General features: G+C 50.0%; 1 protein-coding gene across 5 annotated transcripts in view; it reads right to left on the reverse strand.

Annotated features, from left to right (window-relative positions):
* NTN1 (netrin 1) overlaps positions 1 to 23,931 on the reverse strand; it is a 195,132-nt gene that overhangs the window by 58,054 nt on the left and 113,147 nt on the right. For all 5 annotated transcript variants that reach the window (XM_053568064.1, XM_053568063.1, XM_053568066.1 and 2 more), the window contains exons 4-5: positions 5,255 to 5,404; positions 2,106 to 2,159 (exon numbers count right to left, since the gene is read on the reverse strand). In XM_053568064.1, the coding sequence (XP_053424039.1) occupies positions 2,106 to 2,159; positions 5,255 to 5,404 (204 nt within the window). The remainder of the gene's footprint in view (positions 1 to 2,105; positions 2,160 to 5,254; positions 5,405 to 23,931) is intronic.

The following is a 23,931-nucleotide window of genomic DNA, read 5'->3' on the forward strand; positions in this document are numbered from 1 at the left end:
CAGAAAAGGTAATTAAACAGCTAAGGCCTGCTAAGAAAACATTTCAAAAGAGGATGCTACAAGTGTTTATCAGTAGTTGCTCTATCTTTTCTCTGGTAGAGCAAGAACCTCATATGCTTTATCCCCACTCCTTATAGCCCATCAGAAATCTCAGGAGTCGTCTCCCACCTTTTCTCCCCATTTGTTCGTTTCTGATTTGGAATGAAGAAAGCCAAAAACCAGTACGAGAAATTCTAAGCCAAGGGGCAAAGACTCAAAAAGCAGGAAGAGTCAGAGAGATAGAGGGAGAGATCATTAAGCGCAGCCCCTTGGATGAGCTGCCTACACGGCCCCTGCTGGGAAGCACACCCCCCACCACGTGCACAGCCTGGAGACCGTGTCCAGGTGAGTGTCACTGAGGCAGGGCATTGTCAAGTGATGACAGATATCACATCAAGGAGAGCAAGAGTTGAGATTTAATTTCAGTGTTTTCTGGCTTCAAAACTGCTCTCCCTGAGAGCTGGACTAATTTGAGGTGTTCTTTGAATTGTGCTCTGACAAAGAGCACTTCCTTGTGCCGGCCTTGGCTCTGTCATCCAGCCACCAGGCACACTGTGAGGCTGCTCCCCTCAAACCCTCTCATCGCCATCCCACCTGCCAACAAAGGTGCTCGAAGACTCTGCAGACGACGCCAAGATCATACCATCTCTTGGTTTCCCCAGTTGCTGGCCTCCGGGGCTACCTGAAACACATTTGTGTCCTTTCCTATTTGAGGGCTGTCTGTGGACTGGGCACATGGAAGTTCTCGATCTGTTTTGTCTCAAGTTCCCAGTGCACTGCCAACACTCTTCAAAATCTAATCTGCATCCTAAAATATTCAGGCCACCACATGGGTTTGCAAGCTCTCCAACACCCCACTACGATCCTTGCCTTTCCTTTTCCTTTTCTTTTCTTGAGACACTGTCTCACTCTGTTACCCTGGGTAGAGTGCTGTGGCATCATAGCTCACAGCAACCTCAAACTCTTGGGTTCAAGCGATCCTCCTGCTTTAGCCTCCTGAGTAGCTGGGACTACAGCTGCCTGCCACAATGCCCGGGGTCTCATTCTTGCTCGGACTGGTCTCAAACACCTGAGCTCAAGCAATCCTCCTACCTCAGCCTCCCAAAGTGCTAGGATTATAGGCATGAGCCACAGCATCCGGCCCCCACTACAATTCTATCTGCCCATGGTGAGTCCCCACTGTCAATTTCTGCCCTGCCCTCCTACCCCAAGTACCAGTACACAAGAGCCCCCAGACCAGGGCTCAGGCCTGGATCTGTCTCACCAGGACCCGTGCCTTCTGCACGGCCAAAGCCAGAGCTGAACAACCTTGTGCCAAGGGCTAGTGAAGCCCATAGACCCTTCCTCAGAGTAGTATTTCTCAATGCTAAAGTGAAATACAAGCACGACAAAGGAAACAAGTAATACCAAGGTACAGTTACCCAAGTGTCTTTAGAGACTCAGGTATAGTCATGTTATCTCTGTACTTCTAATAAAGATTAATTGGGCATAAAAAATAATTCATGAATCAACTGTAACATGATGTGAAAACAGTGTGATTTCCAATGGTGACCAAGTCTCAGGCTCTATGGCCTGCAGCCTCCATGGTGCTCAATTTTCAGTTGGAGGAGAGTGAAAGGAAGGATGTGATTCTCCTCCCACCCCACCTCACAGGCCCTGTGCCCTGAATTCTGTCTGTGTACCCCACCTCCTCGGCCCTGTGCCCAAGACCTCCTTTTCCATACCTTCTCTGCAGCCCCCAGAGAGAGTTACAGGCCCTCCATCCAGGTGGTGTTGGGTGGGCAGGCAGCTTCTCAACTTTGTTGCACAAGTCAGAGGGGGTCAATTTTTAGGGTTCTAGGCTTAGGAGAGAGGCACTGGTGAAAGCTCCTCTATTTTATTCTCAGAAAGCAAATCGCCAAAAAGTACCCTGTGGTTCCACCTTCTTCAGTGCAGCCCAAGGGGTGCCACTTACCTGCAGCAGAGCAGGGACAGAGGTACAGAGAAGCCTGGGCCTTCCCACACCCTTCCTGCCCGCCTCCCACCCACCACAGCCACACAGCAATGAGAGGGAGTGGACCGCTCACCTTCAGGCTCCTCCACGCTGCTGGCTGCAGTGGTCGGCGGTGCTACGGGAATCTCTTTTCAAGGTTCAGGACAGGTGCAAGAGAAAACAAGGTAAGAAAACATTATTTTTGCCTTTAGCAAATGAGCCCAGCACAGGACCCTCCCTTCCCCTTTCCTGTCCACAGCTCAAGAAGGGGAACGTCAGGGGAGAGAAGAAAGTGAGCAGTGGCGTCCTCTCCCTCTCCTTCGGAAGCTGTCCCTTTGCCTGGCAGGATCACGATGGCTCCTGGCTGTGGAGGGGAGAGCAGAGCGAGCTGGCCACATAAGGTCAACCTTTCCTGGCCTGTTGTGTGCGATGTACCTGCATGTCATCAACTTGGCTCAGCCCCAGGATGAGGAGGGGGCTTGCCCAAGCCCCTCTGCTCATGATGAGGTGGCTACCTGGGCCCTGCTTACCTCTGAGATCAACCCCGGGGTGGAGAAGGATCTCTTGGCAGGATGGCATGTGAGGGGGCTGGGAAGTAGCCCAAGGGAGATTCCTCACACATGAAGAGAAGGGTCTGCACTACGGCTCAGGCTCCCATGGACTCACATCTCATAAGCACAGAAGGTGTAAGGGCCTGATTAAAGCCTGAACTTCATTTTGATTATTCTCTCTACCAGGAATAGCAATCCCTTCCTACTCCTGCCTGGACCCAACTTCAAAAAGGTAAGGAGGCTCAGCCAGTCTCCCCCAATCATCAGTTCAGCTGCTGGGCATCAAAGCTCAAGCTTCTTCTTTCTGGACAAGGCCAAATCATGGACTAAAAGTCCCTAAGGGGAAGGGACTCATTTTCCTCTGCTCAGTGACCACAAACCCCATGACTTTACGCCACCATCTGACTCTTTGGGCTAAGACCTCAGCACCCCAGATTCTAGATCGGCTAGGACGTGAGGCTTGGTAGATCAGAATGGAATAATGGGTCAAATCTGAAAGTCACCAAAGGCAGCAATCTTGACCACAAGAGCCCCTCTGGCCATCCAACTACAGCACCTGGCTCTGGGACTCACGTGGAGGGCCCATGGCATCCTGGGCTGTGCCACAACAAGGCACTCATCCCCCAGGCACTGTCTGAACATCAGTACCAGACTGCTGGCGGAGGGAATGCATCAGCCAGGTGTCAGCCCATTTCAGAGAGGAAGGGAGAAGGCAGAGTGTTAGGAGATGAGAATTCCCAGTTCCTAAGGTTTTGACCTCTGATTCTGAAACATCAGCATCATTTTAAAACTTGGTCTTTCCACTTGGGGATTTGCAACATTGGTTCCAGCCATTTCTGAGCAACCTGACAGATTCTAACTCCCTTCAAAAGGGAGACTTCAGTTTCCCCCCATATTTTCATAACCTCACATTTCCTCACTTTCTAAAAAGGTTCACCTTACAGGTTTTGGACAAAAAGAGAGAGGTTTTGACAAGCTGAGACCAGCAATGGGGGTGGGGGTGTGTGTGTGTGGCGTGAAAACCATTTCAACCTGTTCTCTGGATGGATACTGAGCTCTCTTCCCTAAGGCTCGGGCCTTTGTTATGTGCTATTAGCGATGGCCTGCAAACCGCCATGTGTAAACATCTCCTGATTCAGAAACTGATCAGAAGAGCTGCTGTAATCAATATAGCCAACATGTTCCTGAAGTGAAGGCCATACCCAGCTGGACAGTGTAAATGTCTAAGGCTCCCGCCTGCTGGGGGTGTGGGTTTCTGCAAGGGCTGCTCCCAAGACCTGGTGGTGGCTTGTGTGAAGGAGGGCCCCAGTCTCTGTGCTTGTGGCCCCCTGGGCCCTGGCCATGTGACTCTCAGGACTGACCAAAGATGCAAGCGCCCACCCAGAGCTAAGGGATGCTTAAAATCACTAAAGCAGAGATGAGCTGACTTCTGAAAAGGGCCAAGTAGTAAGTAAGGCATTAAAGTCTCAAAGCAATGGGATTCAAAGAAAACTATTTATGGACACTGAGCTTTGAATTCCATACAATTTTCATATAATGATGTTATGAAATATTTGTCTTCTTTTGATTTTTGATTCGACCATTAAAAAAGGTAAAGGGCTGGGTACAATGGCTCATGCCTGTAATCCAAGCACTTCAGGAGGTCAAGGTGGGATGACCACCTGAAGCCAGGAGTTTGAGACCAGTCTGAGCAACATCATGAGATCCTGTCTCTACTAAGAACAGAAAAATTAGCCAGGTGGTGGTGAACACCTGTATCCCCAGTGACTTGGGAGGTAAGAAGATTGCTTGAGCCCAGGAATTTGAGGTTGCAATGAGCTATGTTAATGCCACTGTACTCTAACCCAGGCAAAAAAAAAAAAAAAAAGGTGAAAATCACCAAGTCATACAAAAAGAGTCAGCAGCCAATTACCTGGGCTAGAGGCCAGAGTTTCCTGGGCTCTCTAGAGAATCAGACTTTGCCCTGAGCTCTGCCTTGTCTGTTGGGATTCGCTCCTTTCCTTGCCCCGCCTTTCCTGACCTGACCTTGGTCTAGGTCAGCCATGCACAAGGAATTGGGAGTGGGGGACATGGTAGCTCCCAAAAGGGCTTGACTTCTCCCAGGATAATCTTTCATTCAGGACACCAGTGTGACCACACCAGATATAAAATTCTGAAACACTTCTGGGACAAGCCACCTGAGTGACCCCTGCCATCTTGCCCACCCCCTCCTCACATTCCTGTAACCCAGGGGCTACTGGCTGGCCCAGCAAGGCCCCCAGGACCCTCAGGGTTTCTATTATCCTTCATAAAGGATGTAGGTGCTATGCATGGGAGCCTTGCCCAGCTCCTTCAAAGGCCCTGAATGTACCATGGACAGCAGCAGTGGGGGCCCCTAGTATGGGCCCACCTCAGATCTGGAGTTAAGGTGGGCGTGACAGTGGGACCCCTGGGATCCCTGGAGCAGGAGACTCAGTGTGTGTCAGGACAGAGAGCCACAGACAGGTTGGCTTTGCTGAGCGCGGAGCTTCTTCTGCAAGAACTCTACAGACTTGGGGGATCTCCCATGGGGACTCAGCAATCGCCAGGCACTGACTGCTGGGACTACTGTGGTGACCGCTAAGCGATCACCCTGGATATCAGCAACCAGCATCCCCAAAGGGCTCAGCCCCACCCCAGCCAGAGACACGACAAACAGGGAGCCCGTACGTACTGATGCAGGGGGCAATGGGAGAGCGGCTCTGCTGGTAGCCCTTGGCGCAGCGGTTGCAGGTGATGCCTGTCACGCCGTCCTTACAGGGACACTGGCCAGTGGTTTGGTTGCAGGTTTTGCCAGCGGCGCCCACGGGGTGGCAATCGCAGGCTGTGGAGAACGCACAACAGGAAGGTTAGAGGGTGGAAGGGGCCAGTGCATACCCTCTCCGCAGGGCCCCCCACCCCAGGGAAGAGCAGAGATGGGGGGGGCAGGCCCAGCCCAGCCCACACACATTCCAGAGCTCTGATACTGGCCACCCGCCCACCTACAAATGGGGAATAAAAACCAGAATGGACCGACTTGAAAGGCCTGCTTTGGCAGCAGGAACATGAAGTTGGGAAGGCCTTCCAAAGCCCCGGAGGAAGGCCTACATTCAAATGTTTTCTGGAGCACAAAGCCCGCAGCTCTGATCCCACCTGAATGCGTCAGGACTTAAAGGTCATCTTCCCTGGACAAAGTAAGTCTATGCATTTCCATGCTGTCCTCTGCCAGCACCCAGACCCCAGTTTCTATGCTAGCCCTGCAGGTGGGAAGAATGGGGTCTGGGGCTTGGTGAAGCCCTACAAGTATGCCAGGTCAGAGGGGGTCATAGAGAAAGGCAGTTCCCCAGGCTCCCTCCTCCTCCCCTTTGCAGCCAAACAGTTGCAGCCTCAGGCTTCTGGATCAACTAAACCTATGAACAGTAGCACTTAGAGAGTCGCAGGGATAATTCAGTTTATTCATGTATTTATTTATTTATTTTTGAGACACAGTCTCATTATGTCACCCTCGGTAGAGTGTCGTAGCATTGCAGCTCACAGCAACCTCAAACTCTTGGGTTTAAGTGACTCTCTTGCCTAAGGCTCCCAAGTAGCTGGGACTACAAGCACCTGCCACAGTGCCCAGCTATTTTTTATGTTGTTGTCATTGTTGTTTAGCAGGCCCTGGCCGGGTTTGAACCCACCAGCCCCAGTGCATGTGGCCAGTGCCCCAACCACTGAGCTACAGGTGCCAAGCCCTAATTAAATGTACAAACAAAGAATGGAGAGGTAAAGGAAACTCCTAAGAAGAGCCGGCCATGCTATAGGTGGAGGGGTGACAAAGGCTCTGATGCTGATGCTCCACTCACCCCTCCCCAGTTTGCAAGGAGTGGAGAAGTGAGGCTGCTCACCCTGTCACACTGTACCCGATCCCAATAACGGAGCAGCCAGAGGACCTCGGGGGAATGTCTTGATGCTCTGGGCAAGAGCACACCAGCAGGTATAGGACACCAGGATTTCCCCCTACATTCTGCCTCCCTGAACCTAGGCAGTGGACTCAGTGTAGTGGGAAGGCCGGGGAGGACAGAAGGATGGCAGCCCATGTCCTGCCTGCCCCCTCCCCAAAGTTGCTGGAAGAGGTGGGGAGTTGTCTGCAGGAGGCCGCCCTGCAGAGACTTCAGTTGGTGCCCTGTGGCTGTTCTGTGATCTTACTCCAAAGGGCACAAAATAATCCAAGCACACCAGTGAAAGCAGAGCTGAAAGAGCTTGAGGAGACCTTCCCCGCAGGGTGGGCGAGTCTGTGAATAAAACACCGCCCCTCCCAGCCGGTCCTGGGTCCAGGAGTGGTTCCTGAGGAGACTCAGGAAGAGGAGGGAGGGAGGGAGGGAGGCAGGAAGAAGAATGTGAGGAATTGTTTGTTGAAGTTGTGTCTGGACATGCAAAAGCTTCTAAAAACTGTGAGAGAGAGGGTCCAGGCCATGGGTGTCCCTGTCAGGCTGGGGGTGGGGGGTGGGGCAGGCTGGGGCAGCACCTGCAGGACGTCTTACCCCCCATTTGCTCGTCTCAAGACACACATGAGCAGAGGAAACTGCTCCAGTCTGCCCTGCTAGAAAGCAGTCAAACCTTCCACCAGGAGATTACCTTCCTCAATCTACCCTAAATTCCAGTTCATTCCCCACTGTCTGTCTTTTTCACTCATAATAAGAAAAGACCCAGCCCTGATGCCCCTGAGGCACACTGAGAAGGCTGAAAAGGGCATGGCTGGAGAGGGCCTTGACCTTTCCTTTACGGTCTCTTACGTCTTCTCTGGGATGGGAAGGGAGGCATCTCTAAATTGTAAATGTGGACAGCCACAGCACAGGGACCCATGGTCCCAAGCCCCTGACGTGCAACTCCACAGACTCATGCCAGCTGATCTCTCTTGGCCCTCTTTGCAAGCCTGCTGGTAATTCTAAAGTTCCTGCCAACATGTTCTCTCCTCAGTGCCGATGGGATACAGCTGTGCACCAGTAACTTGTAGCTCCTCAGATTTGGCTGGGGAAGGTCACAAAAGGTTGCTTGGTCACTGAAGGTGCAGAGCCAAGTCCCACATGGACACCACCACTGGCTCAGGTTGTCTTTATCTTGGCAGGGGCCGGCCCAGAGCAGACTCTGGGTGGAGGCAGGAGGATCAGGCATTGTTCTCCCCTGAAGAGCCCCTCACAGCTGGTGACCTGCTCAGCTGCCTGGGCTGGCACACTGCCGGAGGAGCTGGGCGCCAGCTGAGGTCTGTCAGAGCCAAAGGCCATCCTCAACAGGGCAGCTCTGGGTCTATGTGTGCAGCAGACACTTCCTAAGGGCCCATCCTTTGGTTCAACGTGAGCTGATACTTGCTGCCAGGTTTCCAAATCTTTCTCCTAAGATTCTGCAAAAAGTCTGACCCATTAGTCTGATCTAATAGAGGCAGCAGGCTGACCTATGCTTCTACACCAGCAAATCATTGTTCTAGGAAGGATAATCATTGAGGTCCCAAAAAGTAGGGGCCTCAGAAGGCCACTGAGATGCCCTCCAGGGTAGGGTGAACTACCCAGTCTTCATTCTGCCCAGGGCAGAGCATTCCTCAGTAACAGCACCCACACCGGGCTCCTGTAAACTACTTGCACATCCACACTCTCTCCTAAGTGTTGTTTCCTCTAGTTTTCATAACAGTCCTGTGAAATGAGCATGACTGTACCGAGGATACCACAGCCTAGCGAGGAAAACTGCAGGAGAAGGGTGTTGTGAAGGGAAATGGAAAGGGCCTGGAGCTCTGAGGGCATTGTTCAGGCCCCACACCCCATCTGGATGACCCCTGTGACCCTTTTGTCCTGCAAGGAGAAATAAGCTCTCATCCATTTAAACCAACACGAAGTGGGCTTTCTGTTACTTGCAGCCAAATGCAATCCTAACAGACGTACACGGAATTCATTCTCAATTCCCAGCAAAATGACCCCACAGTAAGAACTTCTCCCAAAAACTCATCAATGGGAATGGCTCAAATTATCCCCTCTGCAAAGAAGAGTGAGTTTCAAGGTGTAGGGAGAGTTGACAGATGACAGAAGCCCCATGGTGGGTTCCTCTGCAGCACAGAAGAGAGAAGCTGACCAGGAATATCAAAGGAAGAGACTCTGAGTGCAATGGAAGCCTCAGAGCCTGGCTCTCAGGAAGACAAAAGTCATGAACACTGATAGACAGACAGAAACCACAGAAATTCCTACTAACTCACACGCATGTACATACTCGCACAGGAATACAGAGACACGAACAGACTTCTACTCTGTCTCTGTGTTACACACCCAGAGGCTCACAGACTCACACGGGGCCAGGAGAGGAGGTTGGAGGGAGCTGGGAGGAGGTGGATGCCAGGTGAGTAGTGGTCTTTTCCTCTGCATGGGGGTCTACTGAGGAGACCCAAGAGGGAGCTTCCCCAGTCCTTCTGAGAGCATAGGCCTGGATCAGAACATTTTTTGCCACAGGAAGCCTGCCTGGTGACTCCCATTTCCCTGGAAGTCAGCCACCTTTTTCAGAGAGAGGTCAATTGCTTCCATGGCAGGTCACCCATTTGCCTGGAGCGGGCAGCACCTGGTCATGGGAAACAGTTTACCCAAGGATTTTTCCATAAAGGGAGAGGTGAGGCCAGACGGAAGCCAGGTCCCTGAGAACGCAGGGGAGTCAGGTTCCCACAAACACGGCAGGCTGGAGAGCCTCTCCATGAAGCGCAGAGCCCTGACTGTCCTTGTTCTGGGCCATCATCCAGGGACTAACCGCTCAGGTGACCCAAGTGGTTTCAGATGGGTGACAGGAGACCCCAGTTTGGACCCTGCCGTTAGTGCCCCCAGGGACCCTGGGTTAGTGCCTTCTCCTCTCTGGACAACAGGCAGCCCATCTGTTAGGTCAGAAGTCCACACTTGCACTAAAATCACTTCCAACTTAGGCTGAGGCTGAGTTTCCATAGTGGCTCCAAAGGAACCAGAGCCAGAACCATCCCCTTGTCCCATCAATCCCTCTGCAGCAGTGTCCTCCCTGGGGGTCAGAGGCGAGGGCTCACATTGTGGGGCACACTGGGCCTTCCGTACACCCCCGCCAATGGCCTTGCCCACTGAAGGCACCAGCACCTCCCTGCATCGTGCTGGAATCTGTTGACATTTGGTTTGGCAGTGAAGAGAAGGGCATCCAGGAGCTTTGGAGAGCCCTGGCAAAGCTGGCCCAGAAGGTTCTGACTCCTGGCTTCTTGTGCCCAGAGTAGCTGCCCTGCTGTGCTCCTTCCCTCTGACGTTCACTGTCCTGGGTTCCAGGAAGCCCCTGGCCACCCCTGGGGAGGGGATACTCTCGGGACACTGGCCCCCTTTCCACAGAAGCTCACACCATGACTTCTGGGAAGTCCATCCTGGGCTCCTAACAAAAGATATGGCTACTTTTCTTGAGGACCCTGATTCCAGGGCTTTTGGAGTCAGGCAAGACCCTCCAATGGCACCTGCTTATGGAAGAGAGAGAAGCTGGCTGGGCACATGCCCCTCTAGGGATCCAGGCAGGACAGGAGAGACGGAACAACTGTGGAACCCACCCTCACTCCAGACATCACCATGACTATCACCCAGGCCTCTGGCCACTCATGATGGAGAGCTTCTGGCCTAGCCTTGTGTTGTGGGCCAAACTGACCTCTTTCCCCAGTACACAATGCATATGCTGAAGCCCTGACCCCCAGCACCTCAGAACGGGATATATTTGGACATAGGGTCTTTAAAGAAGTGATTAATTTAAAGTGAGGTCATGTAGGTAGGCCGTGTCCTTATAAGAAGATTGTGCACAGACGTGCACAGCAGTAAGACCAGGCAAAGGCACAGGGAGAAGATGGTCATCTGCACGCCAAGGAGAAGGCACCTGCAGCAGATCTTTGTCTCCTGGCCCTCAGAAAACACCAGCCCTGCTGACACCTGCATCTTGGACTTCCAGCCTCCAGAACTGTGAGAAATAAATCTCTGTTGTTTAAGCCAGCTGGTCCAGGGCTCTGTGTTCTGGCAACCTCCTAATGCCCCAGTGTGAAGCTGCGGTGAACATCCTCTTCCCCAGGGACTCACTCAGGCCAGTCCCTGGATTCACGAGACAAGAGACTGTCCCCTAACTGCAGCAATCAGCCTGGGGTCCCTTTCATCCCCCAGATCCCCATGGAAGGGGATCCCCCTTTGCTGTGGGAGGGCACCCCTGTCCACAGCAGCCTGTGTCTCTGAGGACCCCCTTGTGACTCCGCAGGCTGACAGAGCAGCTATCAGGACTTCCATGATCTTTAGAGTCCCTCCCAGTTCTGCTTCCCACTGTCACCACAGCTCACAGACCAGCCACCTGAAGGCTGTTCTCAAAAGGGTGTCAGCAGAGGCCTTGAGCAGGGAGTGCTTCTGGGTCCCCCAAGGCCTGCTGGGAGGCCCACAGCTGACAGGCCTCTAACCCAGTCCAGAAGAAGAATATGCTCATAACCAGGTGTGGGAGGCATTGTCCCACCAAAGTCTGATGGGAAAACTCCCTCTCTAGTCCTCACAAGGCTTCCGAAGCGGAGAGGAATCACTCTGGCCTGGATCCAGGGACGCTGTTCTAGCAGTGAGTGTGGGACTCTTGACTGCAGATCCCTGGAGCCAACCTAAAGCCTCATGAGACTACAAGGCCTGCAGCTCATGCCTGTGACCCTGCTAAGTCGGGGCAAATGTTCTTGTCTGCTTTGAGCAAGACTGGTTTGTGAGCCTAGACCCTACCCACAAAGAAAGTCAGTTTGGGTGGAGCCCTGCAGGCAGACCTGTCACATGGCCCAGGCTTATTGGTGGCCACTGAGCTCGAGGATGGGAACATGCTTTGTGCCATCAGAGCAGCCTACAGAGACAGCAAGGGCCAATATCTTTAGGGAAAAAATCAATCAAGATCTGAAGGCTTCTGGGGTGGCACCTGTGGCTCAGTGAGTAGGGTGCCGGCCCCATATACCGAGGGTGGTGGGTTCAAACCCAGCCCCGGCCGAACTGCAACAAAAAAATAGTTGGTTTGGGGATTAAGGTGATATTTGCTTCGTAGAATGTGTTGGGTAATATTCCTTCTTTTTCTATATTTTGGAAGAGGTTTAGTAAAATAGGTACTAGTTCTTCTTTAAAGGTTTGATAGAATTCTGACGTAAAGCCATCTGGTCCTGGGCTTTTCTTTTTAGGGAGATTTTGTTTGGTTGATGCTATTTCAGAACTTAATATAGGCCTGTTCAACATTTCCACTTCATTATGGCTGAGTCTTGGTAGGTGGTGTACTTCCAGGTATTGGTCGATTTCTTTCAGATTTTCACATTTCTGAGAGTACAGTTTCTTGTAGTATTCGTTAAGAATTTTTTGAATTTCTAAGGGGTCTGTTGTTACTTCATCATTACCATTTCTGATTGATGAAATTAGAGATTTTACTCCTTTTTTTCCTGGTCTAGTTGGCCAAAGGTTTATCTTTTTTATTGATCTTTTCAAAAAACCAACTTTTGGATTTATTGATCTGTTGTATAATTCTTTTGTTTTCAATTTCATTTAATTCTGCTTTGATCTTGGTTGTTTCTTTTCTTCTACTGGGTTTGGAGTTGGAATGTTCTTCCTTCTCCAGGTGCTTGAGATGTCCCATTAAGTTATTAACTTCCTCTCTTTCCGTTTTCTTGAGGAAGGCTTGCAGTGCTATAAATTTCCCTCTTAGGACTGCTTTTGCAGTATCCCAGAGGTTCTGATAATTCGTGTCTTAATTGTTGTTTTGTTCCAAAAATTCGGTGATTTCCTTCTTAATCTCGTCTATAACCCATCTATCCTTCAGCATAAGATTGTTTAGCTTCCATGTTTTTGTATGGGTATGCAGGTTCCTGTTGTTACTGACTTCAACTTTTATTCCATGATGGTCTGAGAAGATGCAAGGAATAATTTCTACTTTTTTAAATTTGCTGAGGTTAGATTTGTGGCCAAGATGTGGTCGATTTTGGAGTATGTTCCGTGGGCTGATGAGAAGATTGTGTATTCAGTTTGTTGGGATGAAATGTTCTGTAGGTGTCTGTTAAGTCCAGATGTTGAAATGTTAAGTTTAAATCTAAAATTTCTTTGCTTAACTTCTTTTTGGAGGATCTATCCAGCACTGCTAAAGGGGTGTTAAAATCTCCAACTACTATGGAACTGGAGGAAATCAAGTTGCTCATGTCAGTTAAGAGTTTCTCTTATAAATTGAGGTGCATTCTGGTTGGGTGCATAAATATTAATAATTTAAATCTCATCATATTGAGTATTACCTTTAACAAATATGAAGTGTCCATCCTTATCTTTCCTTATTTCAGTTGGTTTAAAGCCTATTGTGTCTGCGAATAGGACTGCAACACCTGCTTTTTTCTGCTTTCCATTTGCCTGGAGTATAGATGACCATCCCTTCACCTTGAGTCTATATTTGTCTTTTAATGTAAGATGCGATTCTTGTATGCAGCAGATATCTGGCTTGAGTTATTGTATCCAGTCAGCCAACTTGTGCCTCTTTAGAGGACAATTTAAACCATTCACATTAATTGAGAATATTGATAAGCCTTTCGAGAGTCCGGTGGACATTTTTAATCCTTTTGCGAGTGTGGAAGTTGAAATTTGATCAAAATTTTCTAGGTGGGTTTACTTTTGAGGTAGAAGATTATGCTGGTCTTTATGGAGGCTAGGTCTGAGAATATCCTGGAGAGTTGGTTTAGTTATGGCAAATTTCTTCAACATGTGAATGTCATTGAAGTATTTAATTTCTCCGTCATAAATGAAACTCAGTTTACCTGGGTACAGGATCCTGGGTTGAAAGTTATTTTGTTTTAGGAGATTAAAAGTCGATGACCATCCTCTTCTAGCTTGAAAGGTTTCAAGAGAGAGATCTGCAGTTATTCTAATATTCTTGCCCTTGTAGGTAATGGTTTTCTTTCATCTGGCTGCTCTCAGAATTTTCTCCTTCATATTAACTTTAGTGAAATTGATTTTGATGTGTCTGGGGGATGTCTTATTTGGGTTGAGTTGTGCTGGAGTTCTGAAACTGTCTGCTATCTGAATTTCAGAATCTCTTGGCGTGTCTGGAAAGTTCTCCTTCATAATCTCATGGAGAAGAGACTCTGTGCCTTGTGAAGCCACTTCATCACTTTCGGGGATCCCTATAAGATGAATATTGGTTTTCTTCGAATTATCCCAGAGGTCTCTAGAGAGTGATTTGTTTTTGCCCTCCATTTCTCTTCCTCTTTGAGAGTTTGGGAAAGTTCGAAAACTTTGTCTTCAATGTCAGAAATCCTTTCTTCTGCTTGCTCCATTCTGTAACTGAGGGATTCTACTGTGTTTTTGAGATCTTTGAGGGATGCAACTTCTTGTCTCAATGTGTCAAAATCTTTGGTCATTTGGTCTTCGAATTCGTTGAATTCTTGAGATATCTTTTGGGTTACTGCTTGGAATTCTAATTTGATCTTATTTGCTATCCAGATTCTGAGTTCCATTTCTGACATCTAAGCTATTTGTTTGTGCATGGGATCTTGTGCTGTGTCTTCCCCATTTATCCTTCGGGGAGTTGATCTACTCTGATTATTCATATTGCCAGAGTTTTTTTGTTTATTTCACCTCAGGATTGGTTTTCGCCATTGCCTCTGGCTGTCCTCAGAGTTGGGGAGGTGTCTCTCCAAGATTAGACCCCAGTGGGATCACTCTATTGTTGCTGAATCTTTGTAGGGATTGACCCTGTGTAGTTCCTCTGGGGTGGCCCCAGCCAGGGAGTTCTAGCTGTGGAAACAGCTCCGGAGTGTGACACACCCGGATCCAGCAACAGGGCGGGAGGTGGTACGTACAGTTCTGGGAGTGCCTGGTGCCCAGTGACTTTGGCACAGAAAGCCCAAGGCTCCAGCATTCTCTGGCCAGGAGAAGGGCTCTGCACAGAGCCAGGGAGGGCTCCGGGTGGCACGCGGCTACCAGAGTCCCTGGCCAGACGTGCGGGCTGGTGTGGAGGCAGGGAGGGTACAGGAGGGAGGATGCAGGGTTGCACGGTTCCCGCAGTTCCTGGTCAGGGCATGCGGAGCCCTGGCGGGCGCGGGTCACAGTTCTTGGCGCAGCTCTTATGGAGGTCCAGGCGACACCAAGCCCTGGAGTTTGAGGTTGCTATTAGCTGTGATGCCACGGCACTATACCCAGGGCAATAGCTCGAGACTCCAGTGTGCCAAACCAATCTCGCTCTGCCCCTGAGGGTTAAGGCTCTAAGGCAGCTCAGCCCCTACCTTTAGGCTGCTCAGTCATTAGGTTACTAGCTCCTGCCCGATCCTTGCTCTGCAACCCTGAGGGCAGAACTTGCCAGGGCAGTTCTCTCACAATGGCTCCCTGCGGCCCACACCTGAACACTATTAGTTCCGTCCAGCTCTGCGGCTCAGTCTGAGGCCCTAGAGAATGCCCAAAGTTCTCCGCACTCCTGCTCAAGCTCTCCCCAAGGCAGTTCAACTGAGTGCCAAGTCCAAAAACACTGAAACAGTCCACAGGTAAGGCCTTTCCAGTTTGCAGTCTCATTGCTGCTTGTACTTAACAGCTGCCGGCGGGATTAGGTCCATTGAACACACACAACCACTTGCCAGTTTTCCACTGTTTTTGTCCTCCTCTTGGGGTCCAGAAGTCCCTTGCTGACTCCCTGTATCCTCAAAGGGATGATTATAGGCAGATCCCAGAAATGCCTGGAGTCCTATCTCCCCAGAGTCACTGTGCCCAGTTACAGGGAAGCTGTTACTCAGTTGCCATCTTGCTCCACCTCCTAAAAACATCTTTTATGTGAACATTTTATGTGAACATCAATGTTCATTTCTCTACTATAAATACCTAGGAGTGGGATTTCTGGGTATTATTGCAGGCCTATGTTTAGCTTTATAAGAAACTGCCAAACTGTTAGGCAGAGCTGCTATGCCCTGCTGGGTTCCCCCCAACCATGTAGGAGAGTTCCCGCTGTTCTCATCCCCAGCAGCACTCAGATGGCCCGCACTTCATTGTTTTAGCATTCTAACAGGTGTGTGGTAGTAGCTCATTGTGGTTTTAATTTGCTTTTCCCTGATGACTAAAGTCGTTTCATGTATTTATTTGCCATCTGTCTATTTTTGGTGAAGTATCTATTCAAGTTTCTTGCCAATTTTTAATCTGGTTGTTTGTTTTCTTGTTGTTGAATTTTTTTGTGTTTTAGAGACAGGGTCTTCCTATGTGGCCTCAGCTAGTCTCGTACTCCTGGCCTCAAGTGACCCCCACAACACAGCCTCCCAAGGTGCCAGGATTACAGGCATGAGCCATGCACCCAGCCTTGCTGATGAGTTCTGAGGGTTTGGTTAGGTTTTTCAAGTGATGGGTTTCAATCTGTCACCCAGGCTAGAGTGCAGTAGCATGATCATAGCTCACAGCAACCGTAAACTCCTGGGCTCAAGCAATCCTCCTGCCTCAGCCTTCCAAGTAACTGGGCCTACAGGTGGGCACCAGCACGCCTGGCTAATTTTTTTATTTTTTGTTAAGGCAGAGTCTCACTATGCTTCCCAGGCTGGTCTCAAACTAGTGAGTTCTGAGAGTTCCTCACATCTTTGGGATTCAAGTCCTCCACTGTATATGGATGTGTAAGTATTTTCTCCTTGCCTGTCGTTTATCATGTAGAAGGTGCTTCTAAAAGTAAATCTGGCACATCACTTGGTTCCCTCTTCTCACAGCCTTCCATTGGCTTCCAGCATGCTCACAACGGGACACCCCCCCCCCCGCCCCAAGACTCCTACGAGCTGCCCCTTCCTCCCTCTCCTGCCTTTGACCCAGGGCCTGCCATGCCCTGTCCTGACTCCAGACATTAGCCTTGCCCTGGAAAACTCTACTCTCAACTTCCATGTGGCTGTTCTCTCCCCACACCCCAGGTCTCGCCTCTAACATCCTATTCCCAGAGCCACTCCAGGGCCCCCTTGCAGAGCAGCCTCCCCCTGTTCTCCTAATCTGCTGATTTCTTCCTTACAACTTGCCAAATCGATAATTATCTTCCCCTTGTTTGTTCATTGTTAACCTCCCTTCAGAAAGCAAGTTCCAAGGGACTGCATCTAGCATGTAGCAGGGGCTCCCTAAACACCTGCTGAGTCAATGAGCAAACCGTCTAGTTACTATCTGAGCAGAACTCGGGGCCAGTGTGCTGCCCCTCCCACCTGGGAAAGGACGCTTCTCTTACTCTGTGCATCTGGAGAGAAGGATGAGGCGGCAAGTGAGAATGACAGTCCCCCATATCCTAGGCCATCCGCAGCCTCAGCTACACAATGCTCCCCACCCTTGAATGCTCCATGCTAATGAGGGAGCGAGAATCACTGGAACCCACAGATAATCCCCAAACTTCATTTCAACTGTCTGTGTCAACCTCCTCCCAAGCTCCGTTTTCCTTTGCCCCAGCAGTTGCTAACCAGGCACAAAAGAATAAATGTTTCAAGTTGCACAGCCTCACTTCGCCCTGCCACTCTCGGATCAAGGTGCAGACAGCAGGAAGTGGAAAAGGGAGGGAGCCCGTAATCCCAAACTGGGTTATTTGACCCTCCGTGATCTAGTTAACGATAGTCTTCCTGCACCTGTTTTACAGCTGCGGCAAAGGTCTTGCAAATGGTTCCCAGAAAAAGAGAGAGAGAGAGAGAGAATGTGTGTGTTTTGTATGGACTTGGGGCAGGAAGGCTGGACAATGCAGTAGGGGAGAAGTCACAGGACAGTCGAGAGCCAGCTCTGGCCTCACATCCAGCTCCAAGCCCTAGTCCGGTCAGGCAGTCCCCAAGATGCCACCTCATCTTAGAGACAGAGTCTCACTGTACTGCCCTCGGTAGAGTGCCATGACGTCACACAGCTCACAGCAACCTCCAGCTCTTGGGCTTCCACGATTCTCTTGCCTCAGCCTCCCGAGCAGCTGGGACTAAGGGCACCCACCACAACGCCCGGCTATTTTTTGGTTGCAGTTTGGCCAGGGCTGGGTTTGTAACACTTTTAAAACCACATTCAGATGCACACAACCTGTTCCCACCTCTCCATGCTGGGCCTCCATACACAGCTGCCAGGTACATGTCTACCTTTTGTCACTTTTGCTCCCAAAGCACATAAATCTTCATTGAGAGAGTATGATGGAGTAGAAGGGCATCACACTGTCTGCGCCCCACCTAATCCTGTGGGACGTGGCCACAAAGTCCACACAGGGCTAAGCCCTTCAAGCAAGAGGGGCCAGTTCTCCCAAAGATCACCACTTATGGAAAGACTAAGACAATCAGAGAGCCAAAGGAGAGGCGTCTGCTTTGTACACTGACAGCAGTGAAGGGTCCTGGTTGTTCTGTTTTCCTAGACTTGCACACATAATCCTAACAGCTAATCTGTAAGGAGGGGGATGTCCTCTGCATCGTGTAATATGACCATAACCTGAGGAGGGAGAGGGGCTAGTATCCCTATCCTCAGATGAGGAAAATGAAACTCCAAAGGTTAAGTGTCTTGCCCAGAGGTAGAACCCAACACACCATCTGAATAAGTTCCATGCTTTTGAAAGCTATTCATCCCAAGACTGTTGGATGGGATCCACATAATGCTCTCCTGGCAGCAAAAGCCAAAAAGCCACTATCTATTTCCCAAGCAAAATGCAAATGCTCTTGCTCCAAGCAAAATGCTCTTAACACTTCAGCTACCAAACCTGGAGCCCCCATATTAACTTGGGGGGCTCAAAGATCAGAAGTATTTTCTGCTCAAGGATCCTAGAGGTCCTTCAGGAAGGTCCCTATGGCAGCTGAGGTGAAAGCAGGCCTGAAACATGAGGGAGGTAATGACACTGGTCAGGGATATCTGGGGGATGAGCAACAGGGCTGGGCCCCAAAGACCCTGTTTGGCACAGTGCATCACCTGAACAAGTCACAAGCTCTGGGGCAATCATCATGGGCAAGGACCTTGAAATAAAACCACCTCCACCTGGTTTTACTAGCTTTTCTGAGTCACCCATCACATACTTCACCTCTACAGGGAACTGTCCTATTGTATCAAGGACCCATAAGATTTGGATTAAGAAGAGCATGCGGAACATGAATATCAAACTGGAAGGGACTCAGAGACAAGGAGTCTGAATATAATTCCACAGACGAGGCGACTGAAGGGGAGAGAGCTAGGGAGACGTGCCTGAGGCCCTGGGGACTTTAAACACGGAGCCAAATCTATAGACAGAGGTATGGGTTTTTTTTTTTTTTTTTTGAGACAGTCTCCACTCTGTGCCCGGGCTACAGCACCATGGCATCAGCCTAGCTCACAGCAACCTCAAACTCCTGGGTTCAAGTGATCCTCCTGCCTCCCAAGTTAGCTGGGACCATAGGCATGCACCACCATGCCTGGCTCATTTTTCTATTTTTAGTAAAGACTAGCTCAGGCTAGTCTCAGATTCATGAGCTCAAGGGATCCTCCCACCTCGGCCTCCCAGAGGGCTGGGATTATAGGCATGAGCCACTGCGTCTGGCCAGTAGACAGAAATTTTGATGCCCACGTTCCTGGGTAACAGGGCTAATATGCACCAGCACAGGTCACTGGGAATTTCCTCCGCCACTGCAGGGTCTAGCAGGGGTCCTCAAACTACGGCCCGCGGGCCACATGAGGCAGTGTGGTTGTATTTGTTCCTGTTTTGTGTTTTTACTTCAAAATAAGATATGTGCAGTGTGCACAGGAATTTGTTCATAGTTGTTTTTTTTTAAACTATAGTCCGGCCTTCCAACAGTCTGAGGAACAGTGAACTGGTCCCCTGTTTAAAAAGTTTGAGGACCCGCCGGGCGCGGTGGCTCATGCCTGTAATCCCAGCACTGTGGGAGGCTGAGGCGGGAGGATTGCTTGAGCTCAGGAGTTCGAGGCTTGTCTGAGCAAGAGTGAGACCCCAACTCATGAAAAAAATGGAAAAACCCAGCCGGGCGCAGCGGTGAGCGCCTGTAATCCCAGCGGCTCCGGAGGCTGAGGCAGCAGGGTGTCCACAGCCGGAGTCCAGGGTTGCAGTGAGCTCCGACGTCATTGCCCTCTGCTCAGAGCATAGGGTAGAATTCTGCCTCAACAACAAAAAAAAAAGTTTGAGGACCCCTGGAAGGCATCGGTTTCTCTCACCCAGTGGGTGTGGCCTTCCCTTGACATAATGGAGGCCACTCCTTGGGTCGGGGTCTTTGTCATCAAAGCTGGGGCTGCTCTAACCACTAACAACCTTCCTGCCCCAAATGACCAGCCCTCTTCCCTGTACCTCCCTCCCCCCCCAATGACAGGAAATGGAAATGTGACAAGGGACCCCCAAAATGAAAGGGTGTTCCTGAGGCTTTTGCAGGGTGTATGGATACTGCCTCAGAGTCAGGAAGGCCAAGAGGGGTGGGAGTCCCAGACACTTCGATGTGCTATGATTAAACATTCAAATGATCAAATCTAAATGTACACAGGTGCACACACCTGCACACACTAGGTGGCAATGATGACTGATGACTCTTGCCCTGACCCGGACCTGTGGCATCAGGCTACACTGCTAAGCTCCCAGATTTACAAATGTAAACACCCGTGCCCCCCCAACTTGAGTTTTCACCGAGAAAGTCATAAAAATATTTAAATTCATTGATTATAAATCTCTCTCCTCAAAAGAATAAGTCCTGAGGCCCAGGCCACCTGTGAGTCTTTCTTTAATCAACATCCCAAAGAGCAACTCGTCATCTCCGTTGCTTATTCTCTGCTCTCAGTAGCCTTGGCTACACATTAGAGTCACCTGGTGAGCCTTTCCATTCCCAACGTCCAGGCCTCATCTGGACCCATTAATTAAACCCGCATCTCTGCAGGCGGTCCCCAGGAGAAGTATTTTTAACTCTCCCCAGGTGATTCCACAGTACAGTGGAGGGTGAGAATCAGCTCAAGTTAGAGGCAAATGATGATGATGATGCCACCAACTAAAAGTTGAGAATGAAGAATGAGAAAGATGGGGCCCCTGCGCCCCATAAAGTGGTCCAAAGAGCCAGAGGGGGCATGGCTGAGGCACTCAGTTCCTCCCACTTCCCACCCCTGGGCAGAGCTGCCAGGAGAAATTAAGGGTGGATGGGAGTGCAGGAATGTACTGGCAGGCGGTGAAGACTGTTAGGTGGTAAGGACAGTCGATGCTCTGCCCTGCTAATGCCTGAGTCTCTGGGACACAGGCACCTTCTTAGCGGCCTTCTTTCAGCCACATTGTTAACTGTAGGCTGCTCAGTGAGATGGAACGCAAGCCCTTTGTATGGGGATGCTAGAAGCAGTGGTTAATTTCTTAATTCTCATCGCAATTCAGTTCACGGGAGACTCCTGGAATGTCTTTATCCATCACAGATGGTTTGGGAAGATGATAAATTAATATTGTTATCAATGGAGGCATGGCTGAAATGGTTAAAGAGCAACGTCTTCTTTGCTGGCTCTAAAAAGAGAGAGCCCCCAAAGTCCATAAAGAAGACAAATGGTAAACAAAACCTCCTATCATCTGACAGATTCCAGGACGAGTATCGTTCTAGGCAGAAAAGGGAGAAATTTATCTCATCTGACTTTGTATAGGACAACAGCCCATGCCATAATGAGGCTGTCCCAGTGCTGTGAAATTGTGCTGAATAGCTGGAGAGTGCAGCCGCCTGTTCCCTGGGTATGTTTATTACAGCCTTTTGTATGCACCAACCCTGCCAGCCCTGGTTTGCTTCTAAACTAGGGGAGGGGAAAAAGAACCCAACAAATTTGTTGCTATGAAACTTCCCAAATGGGAGACTACATAATAACTTTTGGAATCTAATGCTCTTGCCCCAAGCTCTTCTTGTCTGCGTCTACCCCTGCTCTAAACTGAGCGAGGTCCTGAGCGAGCCAATCACCAGCAGTGCATGGGTGGCCTCGGCGCCTTGCCCAGGCCCCTCCCAGGCCCTGAGAAGTCAAGCTAAAGAGGGTACTGATGGTCATTCCCATGCTAACTTGGGAGTCAACCCCAGCCCCCACACTTGTCCCTGTTGCCCTGTAAAATTTATCAGAAACAAAGCAAGGGTGTGCAGCCCTCACCTGAAAGCTTACGGTGGGCTCCCCCACGTGGGTCTCAGGACCTAGGCCCTGGGGGTGGCACCAAACCTGTAAGATTTTGGAAGCTGTTGAAAGCAAACCAGCAAAAATCAAAATGCTGGGGCCAATGTGCTTCCACCCAAGGAACCATTTCCTGGAACCAACTGGCCCTAGGAAGACAAGGCAGAAGAATCCCAGGGAGGTGGTGGAAGGGGGTGGCCAAGAGACCCTCACGTGAAGATCTCAAGAGCACACATTCCCTGCCAGCGTCTGAACTTCTCCTAAAGCTGGTCAAGATCTCATAGTCTCTTTTTGCTGGGAAGTGCACCTTGAAGGAATTAAGGATTCAAAGTTCCCATATCCCCTTCCCTTTTTTGGAAGTGACACCAAAAAAGGGAAGAGCTGAGAGGAAAAGATCCAGAAATTTCAAGAGATGCCTTTCCTCACCAATCAGATGGCTGGACTTCTCAGCTCATGTTTTTTGCTCACCAAGTGGAGAAAAGATCACTTCTCACCAGTAGGGAAGCAGAGTGCTTCAGGCAATGTTTTCCTCACCAATCAGGAGGCAGGATCCTTGAAGCTTTGTTCCCCCGCCCCCCCATCAATCAGGTGGCAGCTTCCCTAAAGTACTGTCTTTCATGGAGTGCCAACATTTCCCTCTGCAGATTCTCAGCGGGATGTGCCTGTGTCTTTCTGAGCAGAATCCATTCTTAGGTTTTCCTTTTCTATAAGTTCTTCTTCCCAGGGTTCCCAACAAGACTGGGGGCAGCTGCTATTCTTAGCTGGGAAGGAAGACACAGCCACCCAGGCTGGCCACAGCATTCCTTACCTGTTTCCCTCTGACCTTCCAAAAGCACACAAAGGAAGCTGAGCCCTTGCACGCAATTCAGCCAGAGCAGCAGAGCCCTGGAGAACAGGCTGCAGGTTCCGAGGACCCTGTGGCTTCCTGACAGCAGTCACTCTGAGTGGGGAAAAGCAACACACAGCCCTTGTCCCTGCCCATAGCAACAGGGATCAGTGGAGATGAGCCCGCTCCTTCCTGCCACTCTGGGGACACACATTTCTGCTCTGACAGCAGAAACCAGCATGGCAGGAGGAAATGACCAGTCCTGGTAGAGCCCAGACATCCTCGCCCACAGGGGCAGAACTGCCCACCTGAGCGGGTGCTGCTGGTTAAAATGTTTTGGCTGGACCCCCAAGAAATCTATGTGCAAGCCCGCTGTTTACAAGACCACTGGCTCATAGAAGAGAGACAATGAACACTTTGTGCCCAGGTGAAGGATACCTTCCATCATGTTCTCTGAAAACCCAAAGCCATCTCTCCCTGGTCTTGTCTTGCTCACACCCTCCCAACTCTGCAGATGTTTCTTGGGTCCCTTTTCCTGGGCTACCTTCCCATTCTTTGCTCAAAGTCTCCTAGGGGATTGTCACCTGACAGTGAATTTTTTGATGGGGAAACAGCCCAGCTACCTTTATGCTCATATTTCTCTTGTCAGCCACCAGAGGCAGCCGTAAGTCCATAGATACGGAAAGGGAACTCAACTTTCGTCTCAGAAGCCACCCTATTCATCCCTGTGCATTTAGAATTGAAGGGATTTCTCTCGGAGGAGACAGACTGCAAAGCTAGTTTTTGAGAAAAGGGATTCACACAAGCAAGGCCAGCTTCGTCGAACCCATGCTCAGCAGATCACGCACTTGTCTGTCCCGGTTTTGAAATTTGTAATTGTTTTTGAATAAGCCCCCTATTTTCATCTTGCAGAAGAACCTGCAAATAAGGAAATCAGTCGTATGCACAAGTGCCCTACATCTGATGGCTTTCCTGTTAAGAAGATGGTCCTTTCACTTCATTCAAAGGCTAAGCAGTGACCACAGAAGAGTTTCTGCAGCTCCCCACCTGGGCCTAAGTCTGCCGTGGCTCAGGACCCTCTGTCCAGGCCAATACAGGGCCCATGTCAGGACCCTGTCCACTCTAAGATGTTGCCCAAGAGCCCGCAGAGGTAAATAGCTTCTCGGGAAGCTATGGTCACGGCAGGCCCTAGCTCAGCATTTTGGGACAGGAGAACCCTGGTTCTTTGAATTCCCAAAAGTGAATGTGGGGTTCTCACCCTCCAACATCATTGCAAAAGCTCCTGAGTCATCTGACCATTGCTTCATTTTTGATGGTGGGAGAAAAACAAACAGCAGACAGTTAAAACATTAGTGCTTGCTTCAGTGGACAAAAATAGAGTCTCTCGTTTCATTTTTATTTTTTTTTTGTCCTCAGAAATAAAGCTATTTGCAGATGGATTAAATGTTCCTTTTGAGACCCTGCTCCTGAAACTACCAACCTTGCTGT

Source organism: Nycticebus coucang, chromosome 18 (genome assembly GCF_027406575.1).
Source record: "Nycticebus coucang isolate mNycCou1 chromosome 18, mNycCou1.pri, whole genome shotgun sequence".
Classification (NCBI taxonomy): Eukaryota; Metazoa; Chordata; class Mammalia; order Primates; family Lorisidae; genus Nycticebus; species Nycticebus coucang.